Below are 22,289 nucleotides of genomic sequence, written 5' to 3'. Positions count from 1 at the left end.
TATCAGAACAGTGGGCAGGATTGTGGTGTTGAAATGCTGGCGAATTGTCACCTGAGATCATCTTTTCGTTGCCGACGCCCAAAAAAAAGTTCGGAAAAAAGGTAGAGCGTAGAAGAGAGGAGAATCTGGAACTTCTGTCAGCGCACACTTGAAATAACAAAAGGTATAATAAAGCATACGTTTTCAACATATGATTATGGAAGTGTATATCTCCATATTCTATTCTATTCTATTCATATAGTATGCATATACTGTACATAAACTGTACACATATCTACAGTATATAATACATTTTCAATATATTGGCTAGTATTTTATTAGAAAACAAAACATTCCGATTTTTGTTTTTGAATTGTCATTGCATTGAAAGAGTGTAGCCCATCACTAGTGGGACAAAATTATACAAGTGGCAAGAATGATGGTGATGCTGGCTTTCAGGATAGAAATCACCATTTTCCACTCCTCTCTTACACTCTTTTCTCACATGCTACCTCGCTTCACCATGTCAGGGGCATGGCTAGGCAGCTGCTGCCTTCACCTAGGCAACATTTTAACATGAAGCACCATGAGCGATGTGTCAACAAGTAATACAGAAGATTAATGACGGTTCGAATGTGCAAAAGTACAAAACTACAAAGACACAACATTCCAAAATAACAAAGAAGAAAAGTAAAACATTTAAAGCATGCAATCAAAGAGTAGTGTAATCAGGAAAAAGAAAAGTGTGTGTGTGTGTGTGGGGGGGGGGAGGGGGGGGCGGGGGTTGGAATGAGACACAGCCACTGCTGGTGATGGTGAGGCTTGGGGGAGTTGCTGGTTGGCACGGCGACCCGCCCTATTGCTGCATCTTGCGTATGATGTCGGCGGAGACGGGCGGGTGGAAGTTGACGGTGTGGTGCCGCAGGCCCTGAGACGTCTTGTAGCTCTTCCCGCAGCGGCACTTGAAAGGTTTGCGCACCCTGATCTGGGTTCTGTGGCCGTTTTTGGCGTGGTACTTGATCCCGTTCACATTCTGCATCGGGGGCGGGACACAGGACAGGACCTTTTATGTACACCTGCCTGCGGGACCCCGAACACGTTTTCCCATGATGCCTAGAACCCCTACTGGGGCGGCGCGTTATCAGCCTTCATCCCGTCACTCACATCAGCAATGCAATTTTCTCAAGCTGCACATCATTTAACCTGACCACACACGCCCCAGATGCGTACGGAAAATCCAGTAAAACACTCCAAGTCATTGAAGTGGACTGGGTCTGGGTACATGCATTTAAAGCTGTTGACATGCTGTAAAGTTCAACTAACCCCCTTTTTCCAGGCTCAACAGCAGGATATCTACGGCAGAATTCTGCATCCGCCTCAACTGGCTCTTAATGCCGGGTGCAGACAAGAGGATTTTCAAATCTTAACTGATTTTATAAACGTGGGAGACCACAGACATAACGATCATCTTAAAGGACAATGCTCGTTTTTGACAACCTGTACCTTATTTACGACATATTATAAGACGTTTGACTCACCGAGATCACTTTGGTGTAGTTTGGAGGCATGTAGAAGAAATGTAAAATCCAGCGCGAGCCAGTATATCCATGTAATGGCGGTGGTGGGGGCAACGAGAATGCAGCTTCTAAAAATCTATTTTCTGCCGCGAAACGGTTGTTTTCATCAATCTGTCTTGATGAATCGCTAGTTGTGCTTACATAGAGAGCATAGGCCTGTTGTGGTATTTCACATGCCTCTGTAATATGATCTTTAGAAACGTCTTTAGACACTAAATAGCTTCCGCACTTGCTCCAGCACGCATGCGCACAGCGTGCTGGAGCAACGATTGCGCACTGTGCGCATTAGTGCTGGAGCAAGTGAGGAAGCTATTTCGTTTCGAAAGACGTTTCTAAAGATCATGGCATGTGAAAACCACAACAGTTATGCTCTATGTAAGCACAACTAGCGATTCATCAAGACAGATTGATGAAAACAACCGTTTCGCGGCAGAAAATAGATTTTTAGAAGCTGCATTCTCGTTGCCCCCACCACCGCCATTACATGGATATACTGGCTCGCGCTGGATTTTACATTTCTTCTACAGGCCTCCGAACTACACCAAAGTGATCTCGGTGAGTCAAACGTCTTATAATATGTCGTAAATAAGGTCCAGGTTGTCAAAAACGAGCATTGTCCTTTAAGCAATTTTTTCATATTTTAATTGTAAGAACGCACACTCCACGATTCAGTCAAGACGCAGGACCGCACACTACACGATTTCAGAGTGGCGATTCATACCAGGGAAATGCGATCTCATTGGCTATTGTGGGTTTCCTCTCAGCATTCCATCGCTGTCCCAAGGATAAATATCAGACATGTTTGATATTTACGATTCAAAATCGGAGAGATCAGTCGGGAACGTTAAGATGAGGTCGGTGAACACCTCACACTACAGGATCATTTGGGCAGATAATCGGTTCCGACAAGCCTTGATTCGGGAACGCCCCCCCCGATTGTCGGGAGGGGCGAATCGGAGCTAAAATCGGGCTTAAAATCCTCTAGTCTGCACCCGGCATAAGGGAACAGCGGAATACCGCATCAAAGGCTCGGGTCTGAATGACCAAATTGGCATTTCTGTTCACTTCAGAGTATTTGAACATTTAATTGAACCCGATGCCAAAGCATGTACAGTACTGTTACAGTATGTTCTGAAGTGAGTATGGTAACGTTGGGGGCTACCTTGTATCTCTTCTTGCAGCCGGGAACGGGGCAGGCGAAGGGCTTCTCGTCCCCTCCGTTCATGCACATGGAGCTGAGGATGGACTCGGAGCTGATGGCGCTCTCCGTGATCCACGACTCGTCGCTGTCCGAGTCCTCGTAGTCCGCCTCCTCCTCGTCGTACTCGCTGCCTGGATGTGGAGAACACACACACACACACACACACACACATATACACACACGCAGATCAGTACCAGACTCCACAGAGACATGGTCATCATCTTACCCCCCAGGGGGTGTAGAAAGAGAACCACAGGCTCAGAGCTCAGCGATCGACATGGGGATCAACGTTGTGTTCCCACATTATGCATTCTCCTTGTTGTCAAGCCAAAATTTGTGGACAGACTAAAAATGCTTTGTGGAAAATAATTTAGACTATTTCATAAGGTCATGAGATCAATGCACAAGTAAATGCTCTATTAACATATCAACATTTCACTCAAGAACAGTTTTGGCTCCATAACCGCGAGACCCAAATAGACTGCAAAGGGCAATTAAGAAAACCCCAGGCCCAGATATTTCCTAACTATCTGAGAACGTGGGAATAACACTACCACTTGAAGACAGGCAGAAAGTTCTGGGCTGCGTTCAAAATTCAGCTAACAGAGGCGAACGTTCGTCGCAAACATGTTTTCTCCAAACGGTCCCACTTGAACGGCTTTTAATGATCGTTCCAAATAGTTCGCATAAACGCAACAATGTTCCAAAATACCGTTTGGCTACACATAAAATGGCTTCAAGAAGACAGTGTGTACTTGCTGCGGCATCTTTTGTCATTGATGACAAACAATCCCCATCTGGAGCATCTCCAGTAAGCCTGGGTCCATTGTGATCCTTGTTCCGTTACTGGCGAACTACCTCTACAGACTGTTAGCTTCTGTTAGCAAACGTTTGCGGCGAACACAAAGCTAACGGAAAATAGTTCGCTAACGTTCGCAAACGTTCGCTGAATTTGAACGCACCCCTGGTTGACTTCAAATCCTGGCATTTGAAATAAGCTTTGTAATACAAAACAACACGTAGGGGTGTACCCAGTACCCACTGACCCGGGACCGTTGGCCCCCTGGGGGTGGGGGTGGGGGGTGAGGGGATGCTGCCACGGTTACCTGTGGGCGTGCTGCTGCGGAAGGACGATGAGGGGGTGATGGGCGGGGTGACAGGCGGGGTGAGGTTGCCGCTGCTGTGGCGAGGGGGCGGGGCCACGCCGCAGCGAGAGAGGCCGGAGGTCAGGGGCAGGGCCAGCTTGGGCTGGACCTTCTTCTTCAGGGTCTCGTGCTCTCGACGCGCGGCGTCCGTCATGAACCTGGCAGGAACGGGGGAACGGAGGCTGACCGGTTAAGGCCCGGGATCGGTTTCGTAGCCCCGGTCGCAAGACAGTAGCCTCGTTCAAAACACTACTATCCGTGGCATCGCGGAGGGAGAAACTTCCCAAACGCTGACCTATAGCAGTACAGTAAAGCGCAGAATCAATCATTTGCTGGATCCCTGCCTATGTTGAACAGTAAATCCAGGACCAAACTTTTACGACGGACGGTAAAGTCTTTGGGTAAATGTATGCCATAAAAATGATATGTTCACACAGACATTGTTAAAGCAGAAGTGGAATTAACAGATTAAGCGGAAACCACATCAAGATGTGTTTGCAGTGGCAGGGAGACAGCAGCAGCCTCTCGCTGGCTTCCTGCAGGCCTTCAACAGGCCTTTAAACCACCATTCACACACCATATCAAAGACTGCTGCCATGAAACTGAAATGCCATCTTAGTTCATGTTGGACCCGGGGCCGTATAAAACCCTATTACCAAAATACTAACGTAGTTAATCAGAGTTATCCACCAGATGAGGCAGCAGGACTGAAATCGGTCGTGGAACTGCACAGCCTCCACATCCTTAAGGACAGCGTAATACGGTTACCGTAAACGGATTGAGCAGACTTCAAAAACAGACGTTCACAGGGCCAGATAATGACATGATTCTGTGTATCGTGTGGGCTTTCGGCAGCGGGCTCAGAGTCGGCCATAGTCGAACCTCCTCCTCACCTGTTGATGTAGCTGAGGGCGACATAAGTGGGCTGCTGCTGCTCCTGCTTCTCCAGGAGACGGGGGTCTGTGTCTGAAGGAGAGAGAAGAGAGAGAGAGAGAGAGAGAGAGAGAGAGAGAGATAGAGAGAGACCAGTTTACACCACAGCACAGTGTAGACAGACACACAGAAGGGTCGCAACAATGTTAGTGTATCCCGATAGCTCGGGTTATTGAAGTCCCAGAGGAGCAGTGTTGTACACTAGGTGACTGAGACACGCGAGTCAGTCTGGTAGCACTAGAGGTGTGTGAGCAGAATGATGTCATGTTCCGCCGTCTAGACATCCGTTGATCTTGAGGGGAGCTCCGCTGGAGATCCTCCACAAACCACCTCGTATCCGGGCTCCGCCATGTCACCAAAACTCTGGGAATGAACTTTTTAATCAAAACCGACAACAAGAAAGCTGCGTCTTCTCCACAAACTGTGTAATAAGGTCTCGCTTGGTGTTGTTTTCTCATAAGCTTACTCATACGTTTTTTTTTAAATACACTTAATGCTGCCTGCCACCATGTTTGGCTTGCTCTGCAGCCCTACAATGGCCAGGCTCCACACCCTGAGGTGAACCATGCCCGACTTCAAACAGCCTTCCCAGTACCCGCTGGGAGCGGGGAGATGCCCCATAAAACAGCCCTGGGTCTGCCACTCACCAGCTGTGCCTGCCGCCTCAGTCAGGCGGTAGGAAAGTGCTGCCCCCCTGTGGCCATGATGAGCATCTCTGCCAGCTGTCACATACCAGGAGTCACTAGCCGGTCTGTAACCTTCTCATTGTCCCCCCCGCCCGTTGAAAGCATAGGAGAACTATTAAAAATGGCACCTGTCCGCCCGTCTGTTCATCCGTCCGTCTATCTGTCCGTCCGTCACACGCGATGTACCGGAGCCCACCACTGGGCTTCCCCATTGCCAACGCGTAGGCCTATTGTTTTGTCCATCAAAAACGATGCTAGGTGTCTCAGTGTAAGTATCGTCCATGCTACTCATTGGCCCTTCTACTTTTCAGATCCACAGTTTAAAGCCTGAACAGCTTCCTTGCTTGTCTGATGGTGCTTTGTATGGAGGTGCTGCATATGATGATGATGCTTCATGAATTTTAAGACATTACATTACAGTCCTTTAGCTAACGCTTTTATCCAAAGTGACTTACAATAATTGGACTTAACATACGGAAAGTCAGTGTACCACTACTTGGCAGAACTCACAAGTGCAGCTCCTTTCTAAAACAAGTGACTAAGAGCATCATCTAGTGCTGAAAGCAAAGTGCAAGAATAGCAAAAAAGACAATAGGTGCTTAAGAGGGAGGATCGTTGTAGTATTTCTTGAAGAGGTGAGCTTTCAAGAATAAAGCCCTTTGCCAAGGGCCCTAATGGTTTATTCATATAGCCTATGGCAGGAACAACACTATAGCTAGGCCTATAGCCACTATATCTACACTACAGCTTGCCCTAGATTAACACTAGATAGTTACCCAGTAACCTTTCATAAGAACCGAAAAGAAAGCTCACTTTGGGTGGGGATGCTGGTTCCTTCCCATCTTGTCATCTTACCTCCCAAGCTATCTACCTACAGTGTGGAAATAGGACTGAAGCACTGTACCGTACCTGCGTGTGTGTGTGTGTGTGTGTGTGTGTTTGTGTGAGTCAGTCTCGAGTGATTCTGTGAAATCCTGTTGTCATTCCTCCATACAGCTCCACACATCTAAACACACACGCACACACACACACACTCACGTCATGAAGCCCCACTGAGGTAATGGCTCCCAGATGCACCTCTCTTATTCCACCATTAAAGAGAACACAAAAGAAGCACTCCTCCTTGCTGCCTCACCTCTAACCAATCATCTTCCTCAACAGGTCTCTCAACGGTTCTCTCAACGGTTCTCTCAACAGGTCTCTCAACGGTTCTCCTTAAAGGTGCTACATGTCATATTGTTTTGTAAACAGTGTGGTCAGGCCAGGACAACTCAATGTGCAATATCACGGCCAGTCTCAATGTGGTAAGGAGATACATTGACACTTTTTCACTTCACCAACCCTCAGATTAACCTGGCTAATTTGCTAATATAGACCTGAAGACAAAATTAATATATTACATAACGTTAGCAACCTTAATTCAGAGGCCCTGCCCGTTTACCCTGATCACCTTCACCCCTTGGCTCCACCGCGGCCGTCAGCGTCAACCGTCAGCCTCGACATTCTACTGTCAAAAATCAAGAAATGAACCTTGGCGATCCTTTAACGTCGGACGCCGGTGTCGAACGCAACACAATGGCTGTAGTGGAGCCGCTGTCATTAATGACAATGGATTCATTTCCTTAGCGTCTGACAGTTAATGGTTGACACTGACGCTAACGGATCCCACTGGAGCTTAGCCGTAAGCTGAACCATATTTAGGGTTCTTCTACATTCTGTAGGTGGAGAGTAAACTTTTCAACCAGCTCAGAGATGTGGATGTGAAACAAAGTTTCGAGGCCAGATCACTGCTTGGTTCATCTTTTTAGTCTAGCCTACAATCACTAGCCAGGACCTGGAGACATAGAAAGGCAGCCTCCAGCCTGCTTGTGAATCCTTCGTATACTGTGTGTACAGTACATATAGATGTATATACAGATGCTTGTTGCCCAGCGACTGGCACGGTCTGTTGAATATCTGTGTTGCTTATGTGTCTCTGCGTGCTACCAACCCTTTACTTCCTCCCCTCTCCCCTAGTGCCTGTCTCTCCTATTTCCTAATCCAGTGGATGCCCCTCTGTCACCTGCAGACCACCCTGAGTCCAATAAACCCCCCCCACGTCTGCTGGTCCTGCATGCCACCCTGTCCCCGGCCAAGGTCCTCCAAATGGCTCCTGGAGAGGCCAACTGCCTTCCTCGTGTCCAGCTCCTTCCCACTCTGTGTCACCAGCTGTCCCCATCCAGTCCCCCACCCCTTTAAAAAAAAACAACTCTTGGCTCCTGCTTAGCGGCTATAGTTAACTCTACATTCTCTATGAACCTGTCTGCGATTGTGCTTTGTTATATGACTCACTTAAATATCATATTCTAGACTACAGGGATAGACACATAATGGCTTACCATGTAGGCAACATCTTTTGCATACTCTACTGATAGTCATGTCTCTCGTATGAAGTATTTAGGCCATGTTTATAGCTCTGTAAATGTTCAGATAGAGCCCTGTACAAGCAGGCCAGAAACTCACTGACAAAAGGTTTATTGCCAAGTAGGTTTTTCATATATGAGGTATTTGCTCTGGCCTGTTGGGTGCATAACAATAGACGAAACAACGTGCAAGGACGAGACAGGGCAGTGCAAAATACAATAACCAGGTGGGAAATACAATTCAGTACGATACAGTATGCAATACCATCTACAATAATGCACAACATAATACCGTGTCAGTTGTTGATGAGGCCAGCTGCACTCTGGAGGAAGTCTGTGAAGTTTTGGCACAAAAAACAGTTTCTTCCTGACTGCAGCTGGCCTTGTCAACAAGGCCCAGGACCACCACTGACACAGTATTATTTTGTATTAAACTTGGCAATGAGCCTGGTTCCGATTCTGTGACTGGGGTCTTTCAGGATCCATTTCTTTCCGCACGGCCTGGTGTGAATGTCCTGGAGGAAAAAAAACGACCACGGCGCTGAAAGACCGCTTGTCGCTCTCGATGTCTGTGGTCATGAAGTCTTTTGATCGACTGGTGTTGGCCCACGTGAAGAATGTCCCAGGACACTTGCTGGACCCCCTGCAGTTCGCCTAGCGGGCGAACAGGTCAGTGGATGACGCAGGCGACGTGGGACTGCGCTACATCCTGCGACACCTTGACTGCCAAGGGACAAGGATCCTGATCGTGGACTTCGGCTCGGCGTTCAACGCCATCATTCCCACAAATCCTCTCCTCCGAACTCGTCCGACTCACTGTATCTCCCGCCATCTGTCAGTGGATCACAAGCTTCCTAATAGGCAGGAAACGGCAGGAGAGGCTTGAGGAAGTGGAGGCTGGAGGAAGTGACTTCTGGTAAACAGACAGTCAGCAGCGGTGCTCTCCAGGGATGTGTCCTCTCCCCACGCCTCTTCTCCCTCTACGCCGACGACCGCACCTCCAAGGACCCCACGCTGTTAAACTCCTGACGTTCGCAGATGACTCCGCGATCTTCAGACTCATCCAACATGGCGACGAGTCTTCCGATTGGCAGGAGGTTGAACAGTCGGTGCATCTGGTGCAGCCGGAGCAGCCTGGAGCAGAACACGCTCAAGACTGTGGAGAATATGAGCGTGGACTTTAGGAGACACCCCTCAGCACCGTTTCCCTTCACGATATCCAACAGCCATGCGTCAACCATGGGAACTTCCAATTTCCCAAGACCTGAAGCGGGAGACCGACATCAACTTCATCCCCCAAAAAGGAGGCGTTGTGCCAGTCATTGAATCTGTCCTGTGTGCTTCCATCACGGTCTCGTTCGGAACAGTCACCAAAACAAAACAGGGACGGACTACAGTGAATCAATAAGAACAGCAGAAAGAACCAATGATTCAACCATTGTACTTTTCAAGAACCAGGGAACGGACAGGGAAAATTCCTCACACCCTGGACACAACCTTTTTCAACTCCTCCCCTCCGACAGGCGCTCCAATACCCTGTACACCGAAACTACCAGACGAAGGAACAGTTCCTTTCCTCATGCCATTACTCTCATAAACATGTGAGCGATATCATCCGCTATGCCATGACTACTCTTATTTCCTCAGATAGCTATGACATCCTGCTTTACATCTACAAATACAGTATTGTACTATCCTCATAATTTCATTCACCATTGCACTTTTACAGTATGTTTATTCATTCTCTTCCATATATGCATATTGCTTGTATACTGTGCGTTGATATATAACATATATTATATACATATATATATATATTATATACATTGTGCATTGTCTCAAATTATCTGTGTTAACATACTTGGCCAATAAATCTGATTCTGGTTCTGATGGATGAACACCTGATCCAGACTAGTCCATGAAAACCCTGCCGGGGGTGTGTAGGCTGGTTAAGCTGGGGCGCTGGGCGGAGCTGGTAGCTACCGAGGAGCGGACGTGTCCTCTGCAGACTCAGGGCTCCGCTCCCGTCCTGACCGAGTGTTTCATTAAGCGTGATTTACCCCTGTGTGAAATAGACTGCACACCCCTTCTCTCCTGTGCCACACATTCACAAGCATGGAGACGCAAGGAAAGGTGCATTAATAACCGCGTTTATCCTCCTGCCAAAACCTGGAGCTACTGCTGAGAGTGCTCTGAGTCGTGTGTGTGTGTGTGTGTGTGTGTGTGTGTGTGTGTGTGTGTGTGTGTGTGTGTGTGGAAGGGGAAATCCTCCCTAAGATCCCTAATGAGCAATGAGCACATGTGAGCACAAGCAGAGCTGGGGGGGAGGGGGAGGTGCTCACCGACTGCTCAATTAGCTCTGGATCAATCCACTCCCACACACTGTAAATCACACACACCTCAGGTGGAGGCTATGGGCCCAGAGGGCCGGCAGGGGCCAAATCCCCAGAGCCCAAAACCACTCTACTGGGGCCACCGGCGCAGATGCCCCCTCCCCGCCCCACCGATCCCCCATTAGTGCCAGGGTCTGGGCGAGAGGAGACGGGGGTCCCCTCTAACCAATCTACACAGGTGGTCCACCGAGGTGGTCCCTTGTCAGGAAACCTCTGGGAGACATTACCGTGTGTGTCTCCTTCACCTGACGCCGAGAGGCGGGGGATCAACGAACGCTGCCTCCGCAGCTCGAGTTACCGAACGGGGAGGGGAGGTACGGGCCGGCCGGCTCCGGCGCTGGAAGAACCTCGGTATCAGCGGAACGGCGGCGTGGCTGCACACGGGCCCCAGAACGACGCGGCGCGACCGAACGGGAGGGGGGTGGGGACGTCGCGGCGGGGGGCACCCTGACGCCAGACCGGCACAGGAAACGAGGGATGAACGCATGACAAGCCTTCCTGAGGCGAGAGGGGAAGTGACGCCTGCTACCCCTTCATTACCTCCTGCCCCCCCCCCCACCGGGCCACAGTCACACCTCCCTCCCCCATTTCCAGCAGCCCCCCTCTCTTCTGCCCCCCGAGCGCCGCGGGGTGGCGCCGAGTGGCAAGGATCATGTTGACACGTTTACGACGGGGGGGCCGAACGTTTCCAAGAACGGCGGCGCAGGGGGACGGATTAAGACGGGACACGTTCGCAGGGGAAATTAAACCGGAGCCGAGGCGGTGGCGGGCGGCTTCTACGAGAACAACCGCTGCCGCGGGTACACCGCAGAACCCCGCCTGCGTCCGGTCGGACCCCCGCACGCTAAATACGTAGCGACGTGAGAAATCCGGGGTACGCGGGCGTGACACACGTACACCCCCGCGAATAGACACACGCACAAGTCACACACCCCGCACACCCAAAACACACACTGAATAGGACCTGGACAAAATCGCAAAACCCTGGTTATGTAAAACGCAATGTTGACCGAGTCTGTTCTTTATCTCTCATAAAGGCCGTTCTGTAGAGCGGCTCCTAGCAGGAACGGGAGCAGCGCGCTGGGGAGCTGGTGTCGGGGGATGGGGAAATGTAATTAGGTCCACCAGGTGCACAGATCGGCCGCCAGTTACTGTTTCCCAAATTTATTACTTCCGCTCTGATTTTGGAGGTGCATTCCAAAAAGCCCCTAAATGAGCTCCCTGTGTGGAGCTGCCACAAACAGGCCCATTGTTAGACGGAACCAGCCTGGACACTTTAAGAACATCATTAGTCCAGCGCGGGGACACGATGTACACAGAATCTCTGTGACAAAGTAAACATCAGCCGGTGGGGGTAGAGGCCCTGTCAGCCATAAGAGCACCTGACCATTTGACCCAGATTGGCAGGGTGGTTGGTTTGTCTGAAATGGTTCAGCCTTTGTTAATAACTTAATTCCCAGACTCAGTCCTTTTTACCAGCTGGTTCAAGGGCTCACGTGTTCTGAACAACCTCATTGAGACTGACAGGGTGGGCCTAGGTGGATGAGCAAATATTCACAGTCACACAGCTTACCTATTTATACCTATCTATACCTATTTGTGCCGTTTTCAATATGAAAACCATAGTGATTTGTACCAGGACATTTAGGGCATTAAGTATCGGTAACTTTTCAACACTCTCATCAAATCTCGATATAGCCTTTACAATTATAGATTTCAAGATTCCAATTGGCATGTCCTTACCATGCTCTGAGGAGCAGACATCTTTCAGCTAAACTGTCTGAACACAACAGAGCAGCGCCACCTACTGCTCTCCGGCCGGAACAGCAGCCTGGAAGGGGAAAACGGGGACAAGAACGCAGAGCTTGTTTTCCTGGCCCTCATTATAAAGGAGAATGTGTTTTAAGCAGCAGGCCACCAGATGAGGAGGAAGAGAGGCCAAATCAAGCTCCCTCTCTGTAATTACGCTTCGCAGGCACTCGCCGGACGTGCCAGATTTCGCACTTCTGCAAGTGGGCACAGGCCAGCGACCGGGGGGGGAGAGAGGGGGGGGGGGGGGCAGCAGAGTTTTTCCACTCTGGGCACTCTAATTGCCTCATTATTGCCCAATAGGTAATTGGGAGTGTTCCACCTTGGGCTAACACCTCGGACACAAGCACGGCTCACAATCTGTGGAAGAGGATATTTAAAGCAAAGTCAAGCAACAAACATGAACCGCAGAGAGACAGCCAAGTCCACTTAATCAGCTTGGGATGGTATGGGATGACTGAGTCAGCTGCAGAAAATGTGCAATTTCTCCATGATTACATAATGGACGCTGCAAACACTACATTTTGAAAGCCATTGAGAAGACTAACACTAATTTGACCGTTAAGAGGTCGTTTCTCAGAATACATGTGACTGAGATTGCCTTAAGACCTTCTTAATTCACTGAATTCGACACATAGCTTTGTAGGATGAGGCCATATTTGAACTTCCAGTAGCCTACTGACCCCTGAAATGTTAAAAGCAAGAACTCTGAATCTGCCACAGAGAGACAAACACTGGAAACAAAGTACACAGTGCCACTCGTGTCTGCCGTGTGTGCGTGGTACCTGTCCTGAACAGGTGTACCTGATACTGTATAACTTCTGGGTCATGCAGCCTCGTGCCACGCAGCCCCATGCCTCTCACAAGACAGCTCCCTAGGAAACAGCTCCCCCTGTTGGCCACATTAATATAACAAAAACAGTCTGTTCCATTCCATTGGCACCACTACTCTGAGAGAAATAACATAACCAATAGCCTAACACTGGCAACAGTATCAAAGCAGCCAACGCTAACAGGATGGACAAGCTAATCAGGAGGACGCTCTCAGCACTGGGGGTCAGCCTGGACTCGGCCACAGTAGTTGCGGAAAGGAGAATGTTGGCCAGATTGCTGGCCATCGTGGGCAGAATGTCTCTCCCCCTCTACGTGACACTGGTGAGGCAGAGGAGCACCCTCAGCGGCAGACTGGTCCTGCCACGGTGCTCTACGGAGCGCTTCCGTAGGTCCTTCCTACCAGACGCCATCAGACTGTTCAACACACCCCCCCGACTGGCTGGACACTACGGCCCCGAGCCAGGAGGGAGGTACAGCACAGTAAGCTTGGTGCCCAGACTATTCTAGGAAAGGACAGTTTACAGTTCACCTAGGCTATTATTTATCAACATGGACATACTCCTTATTTCATTTGACTGACACACTGGAGGTATTACTCTCTTGTACAGCTTGAGTTTATAGAGTTTGTTGTACATATTTGATATTTTGCATAGGCTACCATGTACCTACAGTACTGTAAATTAGGTGGTCTTTTGTTCTCCCACAACAATTTAATTCCCCCTCTGGGACAAAAAGTGTATGTCTGTCTGTCTGTCTGTCTGTCTGTCTGTCTGTCTGTCTGTCTGTCTGTCTGTCTGTCTGTCTGTCTGTCTGTCTGCCTGTCTGTCTGTCTGTCTGTCTGTCTATTGAGATCAACAGACTGGGGCAGAGACTTAACTGCAGTTTGCCCTTCTGATGCCAATGCGTCATTTGGCCATGGACAAAGACATTGTTTATATGAGGTTAACATAGTCACATCTTAGACCATGGACAAATACAATGGGCCTCATTCACCAATATCTTCCCAATTTCTGTTCTTAAATTTCTTCCTAAGAACGTTTCTAAAGAAAGCTCCCGTCTGATTCACGACGTGTTCCTAAACCGCTGGATGAGTTCACAACTACCAAATTGAATGTGCGTGGCCATACACCCGAATTAGAGATGAACTCCCCGACAGCCCCGTGCAACTACAGGGTCGTGCGCAGATGTCACTTCTCAGAATGAATACCGGTCATCCGCACCCTCGACTCGCCAACTTTCCGATAGCATAATGGTTTAGGTGGGGTTGTGTCAGGTGCGTTGGCAAGTCAGAGGACTGCAGGTCGAATCCAGCGTGGGCAATCAAATTCAGATTTTAATTTAGCCAAGTAGGCTTCCTACTACGAGGAATTTGCCTTGGTGCATAAACCATAGAGAGACAGGACAGTGCAAAATGTCAAAGTGAAAGAATATAATATACTAGTCTACAAAAATGCAGGTTATAAAATAGCCTACACAACTGTCAATGCAGCATGCCCAAACGGAAATCTAAAGACTGGACTCCACCTGTCATATTTAGCAGCGTCAGTAAAATGCCTGGGATGATATTAGCCTACTCATTCAGTGGACACTGTACATATAATGTTATACAACTGTAGATTTGAAGTAAAAACAATCACAAATCATTTTAAATAAATGCCTTTCGCACGAATAGTCCATAGCCTACTTAAGACTGCTCTTCTGTTCGTAGATTCTGTTCTTAGTTCCCACATGTGAGAACAATGGTGAATGCCAGAATCTTCTTGGAAATGGTGTAAGTGGAGTTTAATAAGAAATGCTTCCTAAGAAATTCTTAACTTTGTTTGTAAATGAGGCCCATTGTCTATATGAGGTTAACATTGTCACATCTTTGCCCATGGACAAATACGTTGTCTATATGAGGTTAATGTCACCTAAATGGAGACCTTGATTGTGCAGCATAAAAAATCAACTGTACTACAAATGCATAAAGTTCGGGCTATTACAACAGTAACAGAGCTTGTTAAGTAGTCCGAGTTCTAGTGTGACCCCAGAGGTCAGTGATGAGGAGAAGAGGCTCATGGGAATTTCTCTAGAGTCAATCACTAGAAAAACCATTTTACTTCGGCTAATTAATCTGGGTTCATTTTTGGTTCAACAGGGCTTAGCAATAGCCTACCAATATCAATCAGCCCAAAATAAACTTAACATGTTCCTATATAGGTTCAACATAATTTTGGGTGAGGGCCAGGCTCTACTCAGTCATCACAGGATCAACCCTTGAAGACCCCTGCATCCAGAGGTCATGTCCCCCACCCCCACTTCAAGCCTTCAACCCCCAGAGTCAGTGTATGTAGTCGAAGATCTGCGCGTCTGCATAACGAGTTAGCCAGCAGGAGGGAGGGCCCATCGGCTCCAGCCTAGGGAGCAGGTGGAATTCTCATCACCCATCCCCTCTGCAGCCTCTGAAGGCACTCAATGAATCATGCTACATTAATACAGCACTATCTCAAGGGAGATAACCCAGCATGGGAAAATCCCACACAAAAATCAACATGCGCTTCTTTTATTTAACAGACTACTGATAATGTATAGCCCTACTCAAATGGTACGACAATGGCGCCATGACATGTAGGTCTATGTATCGCCATGGTAACTAACCACCAGGGTGACTATCAGCTCTCCGGACCATAATTCCTCTCTGCCGTCGAGCCAATGACAGGGTTTTATCTGGTCTCAGCAGACACGGAGCTCCCCGGGGGTGTTGCTGACTGGTGCTCAGAGTTCACGGAAAGGTCATGATTGATTCTCTGAGGTTATGGCTTAGCCCAGGCCTATATGGTGCAGATAAGATAATGCAACTGAAACGACAGTAGAATCGTTTAGTGGACTGGTTGTGTTCAAAATTGTCTCTGTCTAGGCCTAATCTGTCTCATTATAACACATAAATTGCGGTGGACACCACTAAGTAAAGGCCCTACCTATCTCAATAAATAGGTGAAGGCGATTTGACCTTCATAACCCACTTTAGAGGGTAGCATGGGTCAACCCTGCTGTGCTAGGAAAATGAGAGCTTTGTGTCAGTGTGACGGTGACCAACCAGGTTTATAAATATTTAACATCAACAAGTCTCCCCAGGTTGAGTCACATTCACCTCCAGTGCATCATCTAGGCGACTCACAGCAGTGTATCCAGTCAGGGCTGTGTGTGTGTGTGTGTGTGTGTGTGTGTGTGTGTGTGTGTGTGTGTGTGTGTGTGTGTGTGTGTGTGTGTGTGTGGATCTCACATGGCTCTTTTCTGAAACCAGTGCCATAACTTTGAATATTGAAGATGTATGTCACTAAATATTCTTGGGATCATACTTGTCAGGACAACATTAACGATGTCACTGCTGCACGTGACCCAAATACAGATTCAAATACCATCGCACATTGCACACTAGGCTACTTCTTATGGCAGTCAGGCAATTGAATCAAAAATCTACTTTACAATTAAGAGTGCTGTAATGACATGGGGCAAAAAACTGTCACATGCAGATTACACTAGGGACAAAACAGGCCTAAGATGATTTATAAGGAAGGGATATAGACGTAATCAGAACTGCCGACGGTCCAAATGAGTCGAGATCAAGAACTTTAATTTACTGTATAGGTCGAGTTATCTGATTGGCATTGAACTTCAAGGGGAGTCGTTTAACCTTTCTTCCAAGAGCTCGCATATTCATATAACTAAAACAACTCAATGTTGTTCTTATATTTTGCAAGTATCTTATATTTTCTGTTTCGTTAACATTTTGTATTTATTTCAAAGTTGACTTGTTCCGCCAGGACTGGTTCCGCTCCGCTGCTCCAGCAGTAGGCTCTCAGCTCACACGGGCGGGCCTGCAGCTGCTGACAGTCGGTGGCTCGATCAGGCTCGACGCGCTTGCGTGCGTAAAAGGCTACATGCATCGAACCAATAACGGTCTAAAACGCGTATCCGGCACCTGGCTCTTGCAAATATTGAAAACATTAAATGTTACAGTTTTGTTTGTAACTAACCCGAACGTATAAAAGAGCGACGTCCCATCGATACCACACCTAGCAACAGCGCTGTCAGGACGCAGGAAGTAGCAGGGCAGACTAGCGTAGCCACTGGTTCCTGCTAGCCCCGGCCATTGCAGAAGTGCGGCAGTAATTGTTTATGCCCGACGGCGCTTACCTATGTGGTTGTCCTCGATGTGCACGATAAGTTCGGACAACGATTCAAAGTGAAGTCCGCAGCCCCCGAACCTGCAAATGTTGGAGAAGAAGGAGGCAGCGGCGATGCCTGTCATGGTCTCTGCTGCATTGACTGGGGGCAGCAGCGGAGGTGGAGCACAGACACCAGAGGCAGGCAGGCAGACAGACAGCGGCGCAGCAGCTGGAGGAGAGGAGGAGGGAGGGAGGGACCAAGCCGTCTACTGTATGTGCGCAGCGGAACCTGTTGAACATCGGCAAAGTAGAAACCACACCAATGTTAAGAGACCTGCAGCAACAACTAGGTATGAAGAACAGCCAGGGTGAAACTCATAATACACAATGTTCACATTTTCTCTTATTGAGATCGTAATTTCCATGTTTAAAGTTTTCATTTTGATTGTTGGTCACAAAAGAGGCACAAGGGGACTGTAATCTTTAGCCTAAGGTAGTAGGTAAGAAGATTTCATTGTAGGACGCATCTCGCTGTCTGTAGCCTGATTTGGGTGGATAAAGGATGAATAAAAATCCCGCTAGGTTTTAGTAATTGCTCATGCAGTTTTACCTAATAGACACAGTGTGGCGCTATATGTCAGAAAAAAGATGAACGAAATGCCTCCATTCCTTGATCCATCACCTGTGGTTGGCTTTAAATTTTCTCAGATTAGAATGACAAACTAGTTAGTTAATTTTTCTATAAAAACATATATCAACAAATAAATTGTTGTTTTTTAAATTATATATTTTCTATATTTTGTCCCTGGAGCCATTGTAAACTGTTAGATATACTGCCATATTTGGATCTAATGTATATAATTAAAATACCTCACTGCATAGTCATGAAATAAACAAAATATTCTCAACTATGAGTCTCACATGTATCTCTTTGGAATTCATAGCACAGTAAGAATAAAATGTGACATTTTTATTTTCATCTCTATGCTATTGTTCTTGACTTCACAAATAAACTAACCGTGGCCTACTTTCCCTTTCAGATCTTTTGGCAGCTGTGCCGCTCTGGTTCTGTACCCACTGGGTGCGTAATGAGTCTGAGTCTTCACTGGGCCGGGGCTGGTACCAGGTCAGACAGCCTAGTGCTGGTAAACCCGATTTTTCCAGGGATGCTTGGGAGCGGTGTGGGATATTACTGAGAAAGCATTACATCACACTAAACCCCCTGTTTGAGAGAGTCAAGGGCTTTCATTTGAAACGCTGGCACTGCCTGTCTGTCCTCAGCTATTTATTGACGGCCCTTCTTGATGAGTAAAGCTGCTACTAATCACTACTCTTCAATTCATTATGGCCCATAAAACCACATGAGGTAATAGATGTATGTGTGATTTTCGGTACCAGAAAGATTTACGGGAACCGCTATGGCGTGGAATTTAATTCATAGACATCTGTGTTATTTACTAAAGCCTAGTCGTCTACCAGTTGGCATGCCTACATCCCAAACTCATATATCTACAGTGCTCATGTATACCAGCATGATTGCAAAAGAAAATGTCCCAAATCCCCCCCCCCCCCCCCAAAAAAAAGCTTGACAAATAAAGGTATCAGGGACAGAGATTTACCAGGTCAGAAGCTCTCCTGGGATTCAAGTATATATTTTGAATTCCAAATTCGTACTGTGTATTTATCAGCTGTAATCTGACATGTCAGCACAGCTGAGGAGCTTTTCCGAGTCTACAGACCAAGTTCAAATATTGAATGTGCAGTGAGTAATTTCAATATGTCTAGCGTGAAATCGGATCTATTGAAACGGCAAGCAAAAACAAACCATTGCAACTCGCTAATGACATCATTATGTGCATACCTGGATATCATTACACATTCATTACACATAAGTCTTCCCCTAAGACTCTCAACATTGACATCATGTTGTAGTTTGTAAACTGTACTCCCACAGTGCACAATTAGCACATCTGATCGAAATCAATCCCATTCCACTGTTTGATATAAACCCATGGATTCCTTTGCTATGTTCTGTACCCTTATAGCCCAGAACACTCTTGGACCACAGAAAGACATACGAGTAATAGGAAAGTAGATTTACTATGGTGTGTTTCACATGGCGTGTCTAGGGCGGGTATTGACATTCTGAGTCCCAGTCCAAAGGAAGGGATATGTAGTATTACATAAACCCTAACGCCTCAACATTTCCATCCCTGCAGGCGCCACCATCTCAGCTTCAGGTATGGAACCAGGTAAACAGTGTGAGACAGTAACATTCCATCTACAAGATCAAACAGAGAACAACCTGGCCTCAATGGCCACAAATTATAAAATATTTCCAAGGTGATCCTTTATTTAAAGGCACTATGGAAAAAAAAAAAAAGGGAGGAAATGTCGGGTCCAATATAGATAGATCCTCTTTAGTGGGGGTCAGCGACCCCAAACTGCTTCGGCTCTTTTACCATTAATAGTCCAGTTCTCCAGGGACATAATGTTTGGATTGGTTGGGAAATATATAGGCAATAAAGGGACAAAAGGATGTCATAAACGTTGATTAAAGCTCTGCTTAAAAGACAGAGGCGGAGAGGAGCTCTGAGTTATGGAGGCCTTCAGGCCCGCGTTATTGTTCCACTGACAGAGCTCTTAGCACGTCTGGCCGGACCAGCGGTAAACATCTCTCGGTGTGTTAGGAGACGGTCGTTAATCCCTGGGCCTGAGGAGGACTCCACCACTGGTGCCTGTGGCCTCAGAAGTGACACCCAGACTCCACTAGCAGGTCACGCTCAGCTGCGCCAGATCAGGACCGGCTCAGGACCGGCTCAGGCCCGGCTCAGGACCAGGACTTCTCCCCACGCAGCTGCCTGAACCTCTAATGTGCAATAAGCTCAAGAGACATCTTGTTGAATGATCCTGTTGGTGGAACTTGAGTTGACAGAAAGAGGATTCAGTGCTGGTGGGAGGCTGTTGTAAACAGTTGTGTGTGTGTGTGTGTGTGTGTGTGTGTGTGTGTGTGTGTGTGTGTGTGTGTGTGTGTGTTAGTGTCCTCAAGTTCAAGTTGTCAAGAGGACAGACAGAGCAGACCACTTGAGACACATTTTCTGTGGCCTCTATAGTTACAAAAAAAACAAAGACAGCAGTATTGTCACTTGGCCATCACTGGATTAGACTGGAGATGAAAAATGACTCAACATAAATGTATCAGAATCAGAGAACGTGTAAGCCTGTCTCAATGTCACAAATAGGGGACAGTGAGTGAGGTAGGGTAATTGTACATGTGACAGGCATGCCAATCCCTGTAACCGCCGCACTGTCAACCATTTTAATATCTACATAAAACTCTCCCAGACATAAACATGTGGCGAGGCACGGCGGAATGTGTCTGTTTGAGTACAGAGACCTCAGAGCTGTTTAGTTGATGGAGCGGGATGATGTTCTGTCTGTCCTTTGATTTCGCCTGCATCAAATTACCTCTACCTGGCAATTCCTCCCGGACAAATATCTCACTTCTTTGTCCCTGTAACAGCATCTCTTAAATCCAACACTTAGACGTCAATGTAATGCCACCAATTATTTATTTACTGAGGAAGCTTGATTATTCATTAGGAGGGAGTGCACGCTGTAGTCAGTGGTAGGGTTGGTGATGTTCCTGGTTCTTCTGTAATGGGTAATGAATGACATCCCTTGACATAAGGTAGTATACTGTACATGCAGATGATTCAATAAACTCAATATGTAGTTTTTAGACTTTTATTCATAAATAACAGACAATGTAACTTTATTAGTGAGCAAGTGACGCATGACAGTAGGCCTATGGCAAATCAGCTACTTAATGGTTTATTTATGGATTTATAAATGCATAAAGTACAGTTTTATTGCAAAGCCAGAGAATACAAAGTGGCTTAAATAATAGTGTCAGTATTTGCAAACAGAGCCTATAGGCCTATTTCTACTTCAGTTTTGGCAGGCTTTAAGAATGCTGTGTGTAACCGGCAGCTGTCTTTGGAAATGCATAGGCCACCCTTTAAAAACAGCATCCTACACTAGACTAGAACTAGTGGGAGAGCTGAGCGCCGCACCCGCCTCACGTCCAGCAGTCTCTATAGCCTACAGTTGCAAACTCCGCCTTGCTCGCTCCGCCTCCAAGCGGACCGCAATGATTTAGAAGTTCAGGAATCCCACGTGACGTCACCTAAGGGGTGAGGTAATGCTTCTCTAAATAGAATGTATTGTAATCTTTTCTCAGTCCAACGTGGTTCCTTCAGAGAGACTGCTGCACATTTTATACACTTGTTTGGTAAGTGGAAGTTATTGCATTATCATAGATTATCCTGAATGTGTGACAGTGCGGGTATAGACTGTTTGGTTAGTGGAAACCGTTAGCCTACTTATTAGCCCACTATTCACGCCTGTTGATGCGACAACTTGTCCTCATAGTGGCAAGTTCTACTGCGTTCTAAAGATTTAATATACTATTTGTGTTTCGTGCATGGGCCTGTATTTCGGAACGAGCATACATTTACATTTTTCCTCCAATATTTTTTACTTATGCAATATTTTTTCGGTGTCCTATCTTGGTATGAAAAATATGCTATAGGACGCGCGCGTAGATGACACTGTTGACTTGTTGAAGTTCAACGAGGCTAGAGGCAAGTGCGCTCTCTCCACGGTCCGGCAGGTAGAAGACCCTGGCCAAGTGAGTGAATTCACCGTGTGGTGGAATTGAGCGATATTTGTGACAGTCCGCCGTTCCATGTGCGCAAGAAAAAATCCGCTATGAGATAATCCCCATTGTTGTAGTTAGCTTAGATTGGTTTGTTTTACTAATTCAGTGAAGGACTAAAATCAGCTTTCTCGGTAGTATAATTCCAAACTTTGACTAACCGAATGTTAATTATTGTCGTCCTGTCCCATCTGTGGATGCTGCCGCCGTCTAGACTGAAGCGTCCTTTTGGAGAGCTTCGGGATGCGTTTATACGGTCACCTCAAGAACGACATGATAGAGGGCTGTGTCATTTAATTAAACGAAAATAAAGAACACAACATAGCCCAACGTTAAAGAATTCTGTTGACATGTCATTTGAAAGAGGAATGTAACAGAACATTACGTCATTCTGCAGGCCATAAGGTAGCCTATTTGATTAACCGCCGAGATATTGAGGTTTTCAGGCGGTTGTGCTGACGA

The 22,289-nt window shown here is 47.1% G+C and overlaps 1 protein-coding gene across 1 annotated transcript; it reads right to left on the bottom strand.

Moving 5' to 3' along the window:
- Positions 1-835: 835 nt before the first annotated feature.
- jazf1b (JAZF zinc finger 1b) lies at positions 836-17,250 on the bottom strand (the record flags this gene model as incomplete). The annotated part of the gene is made up of 5 exons (XM_084442350.1): positions 836-1,012; positions 2,719-2,888; positions 3,864-4,060; positions 4,796-4,868; positions 17,136-17,250. 5 exons carry the CDS (start codon positions 17,248-17,250, stop codon positions 836-838), a joined length of 732 nt encoding a protein of 243 aa, XP_084298476.1.
- Between the last annotated feature and the right edge of the window lie 5,039 nt (positions 17,251-22,289).

Source organism: Borostomias antarcticus, assembly GCF_949987555.1.
Source record: "Borostomias antarcticus genome assembly, chromosome: 8".
In the NCBI taxonomy this organism is placed as follows: Eukaryota; Metazoa; Chordata; class Actinopteri; order Stomiiformes; family Stomiidae; genus Borostomias; species Borostomias antarcticus.
Note: the sequence above shows the minus strand (reverse complement) of the source record. Positions and strands in the feature narration are given on the sequence as shown.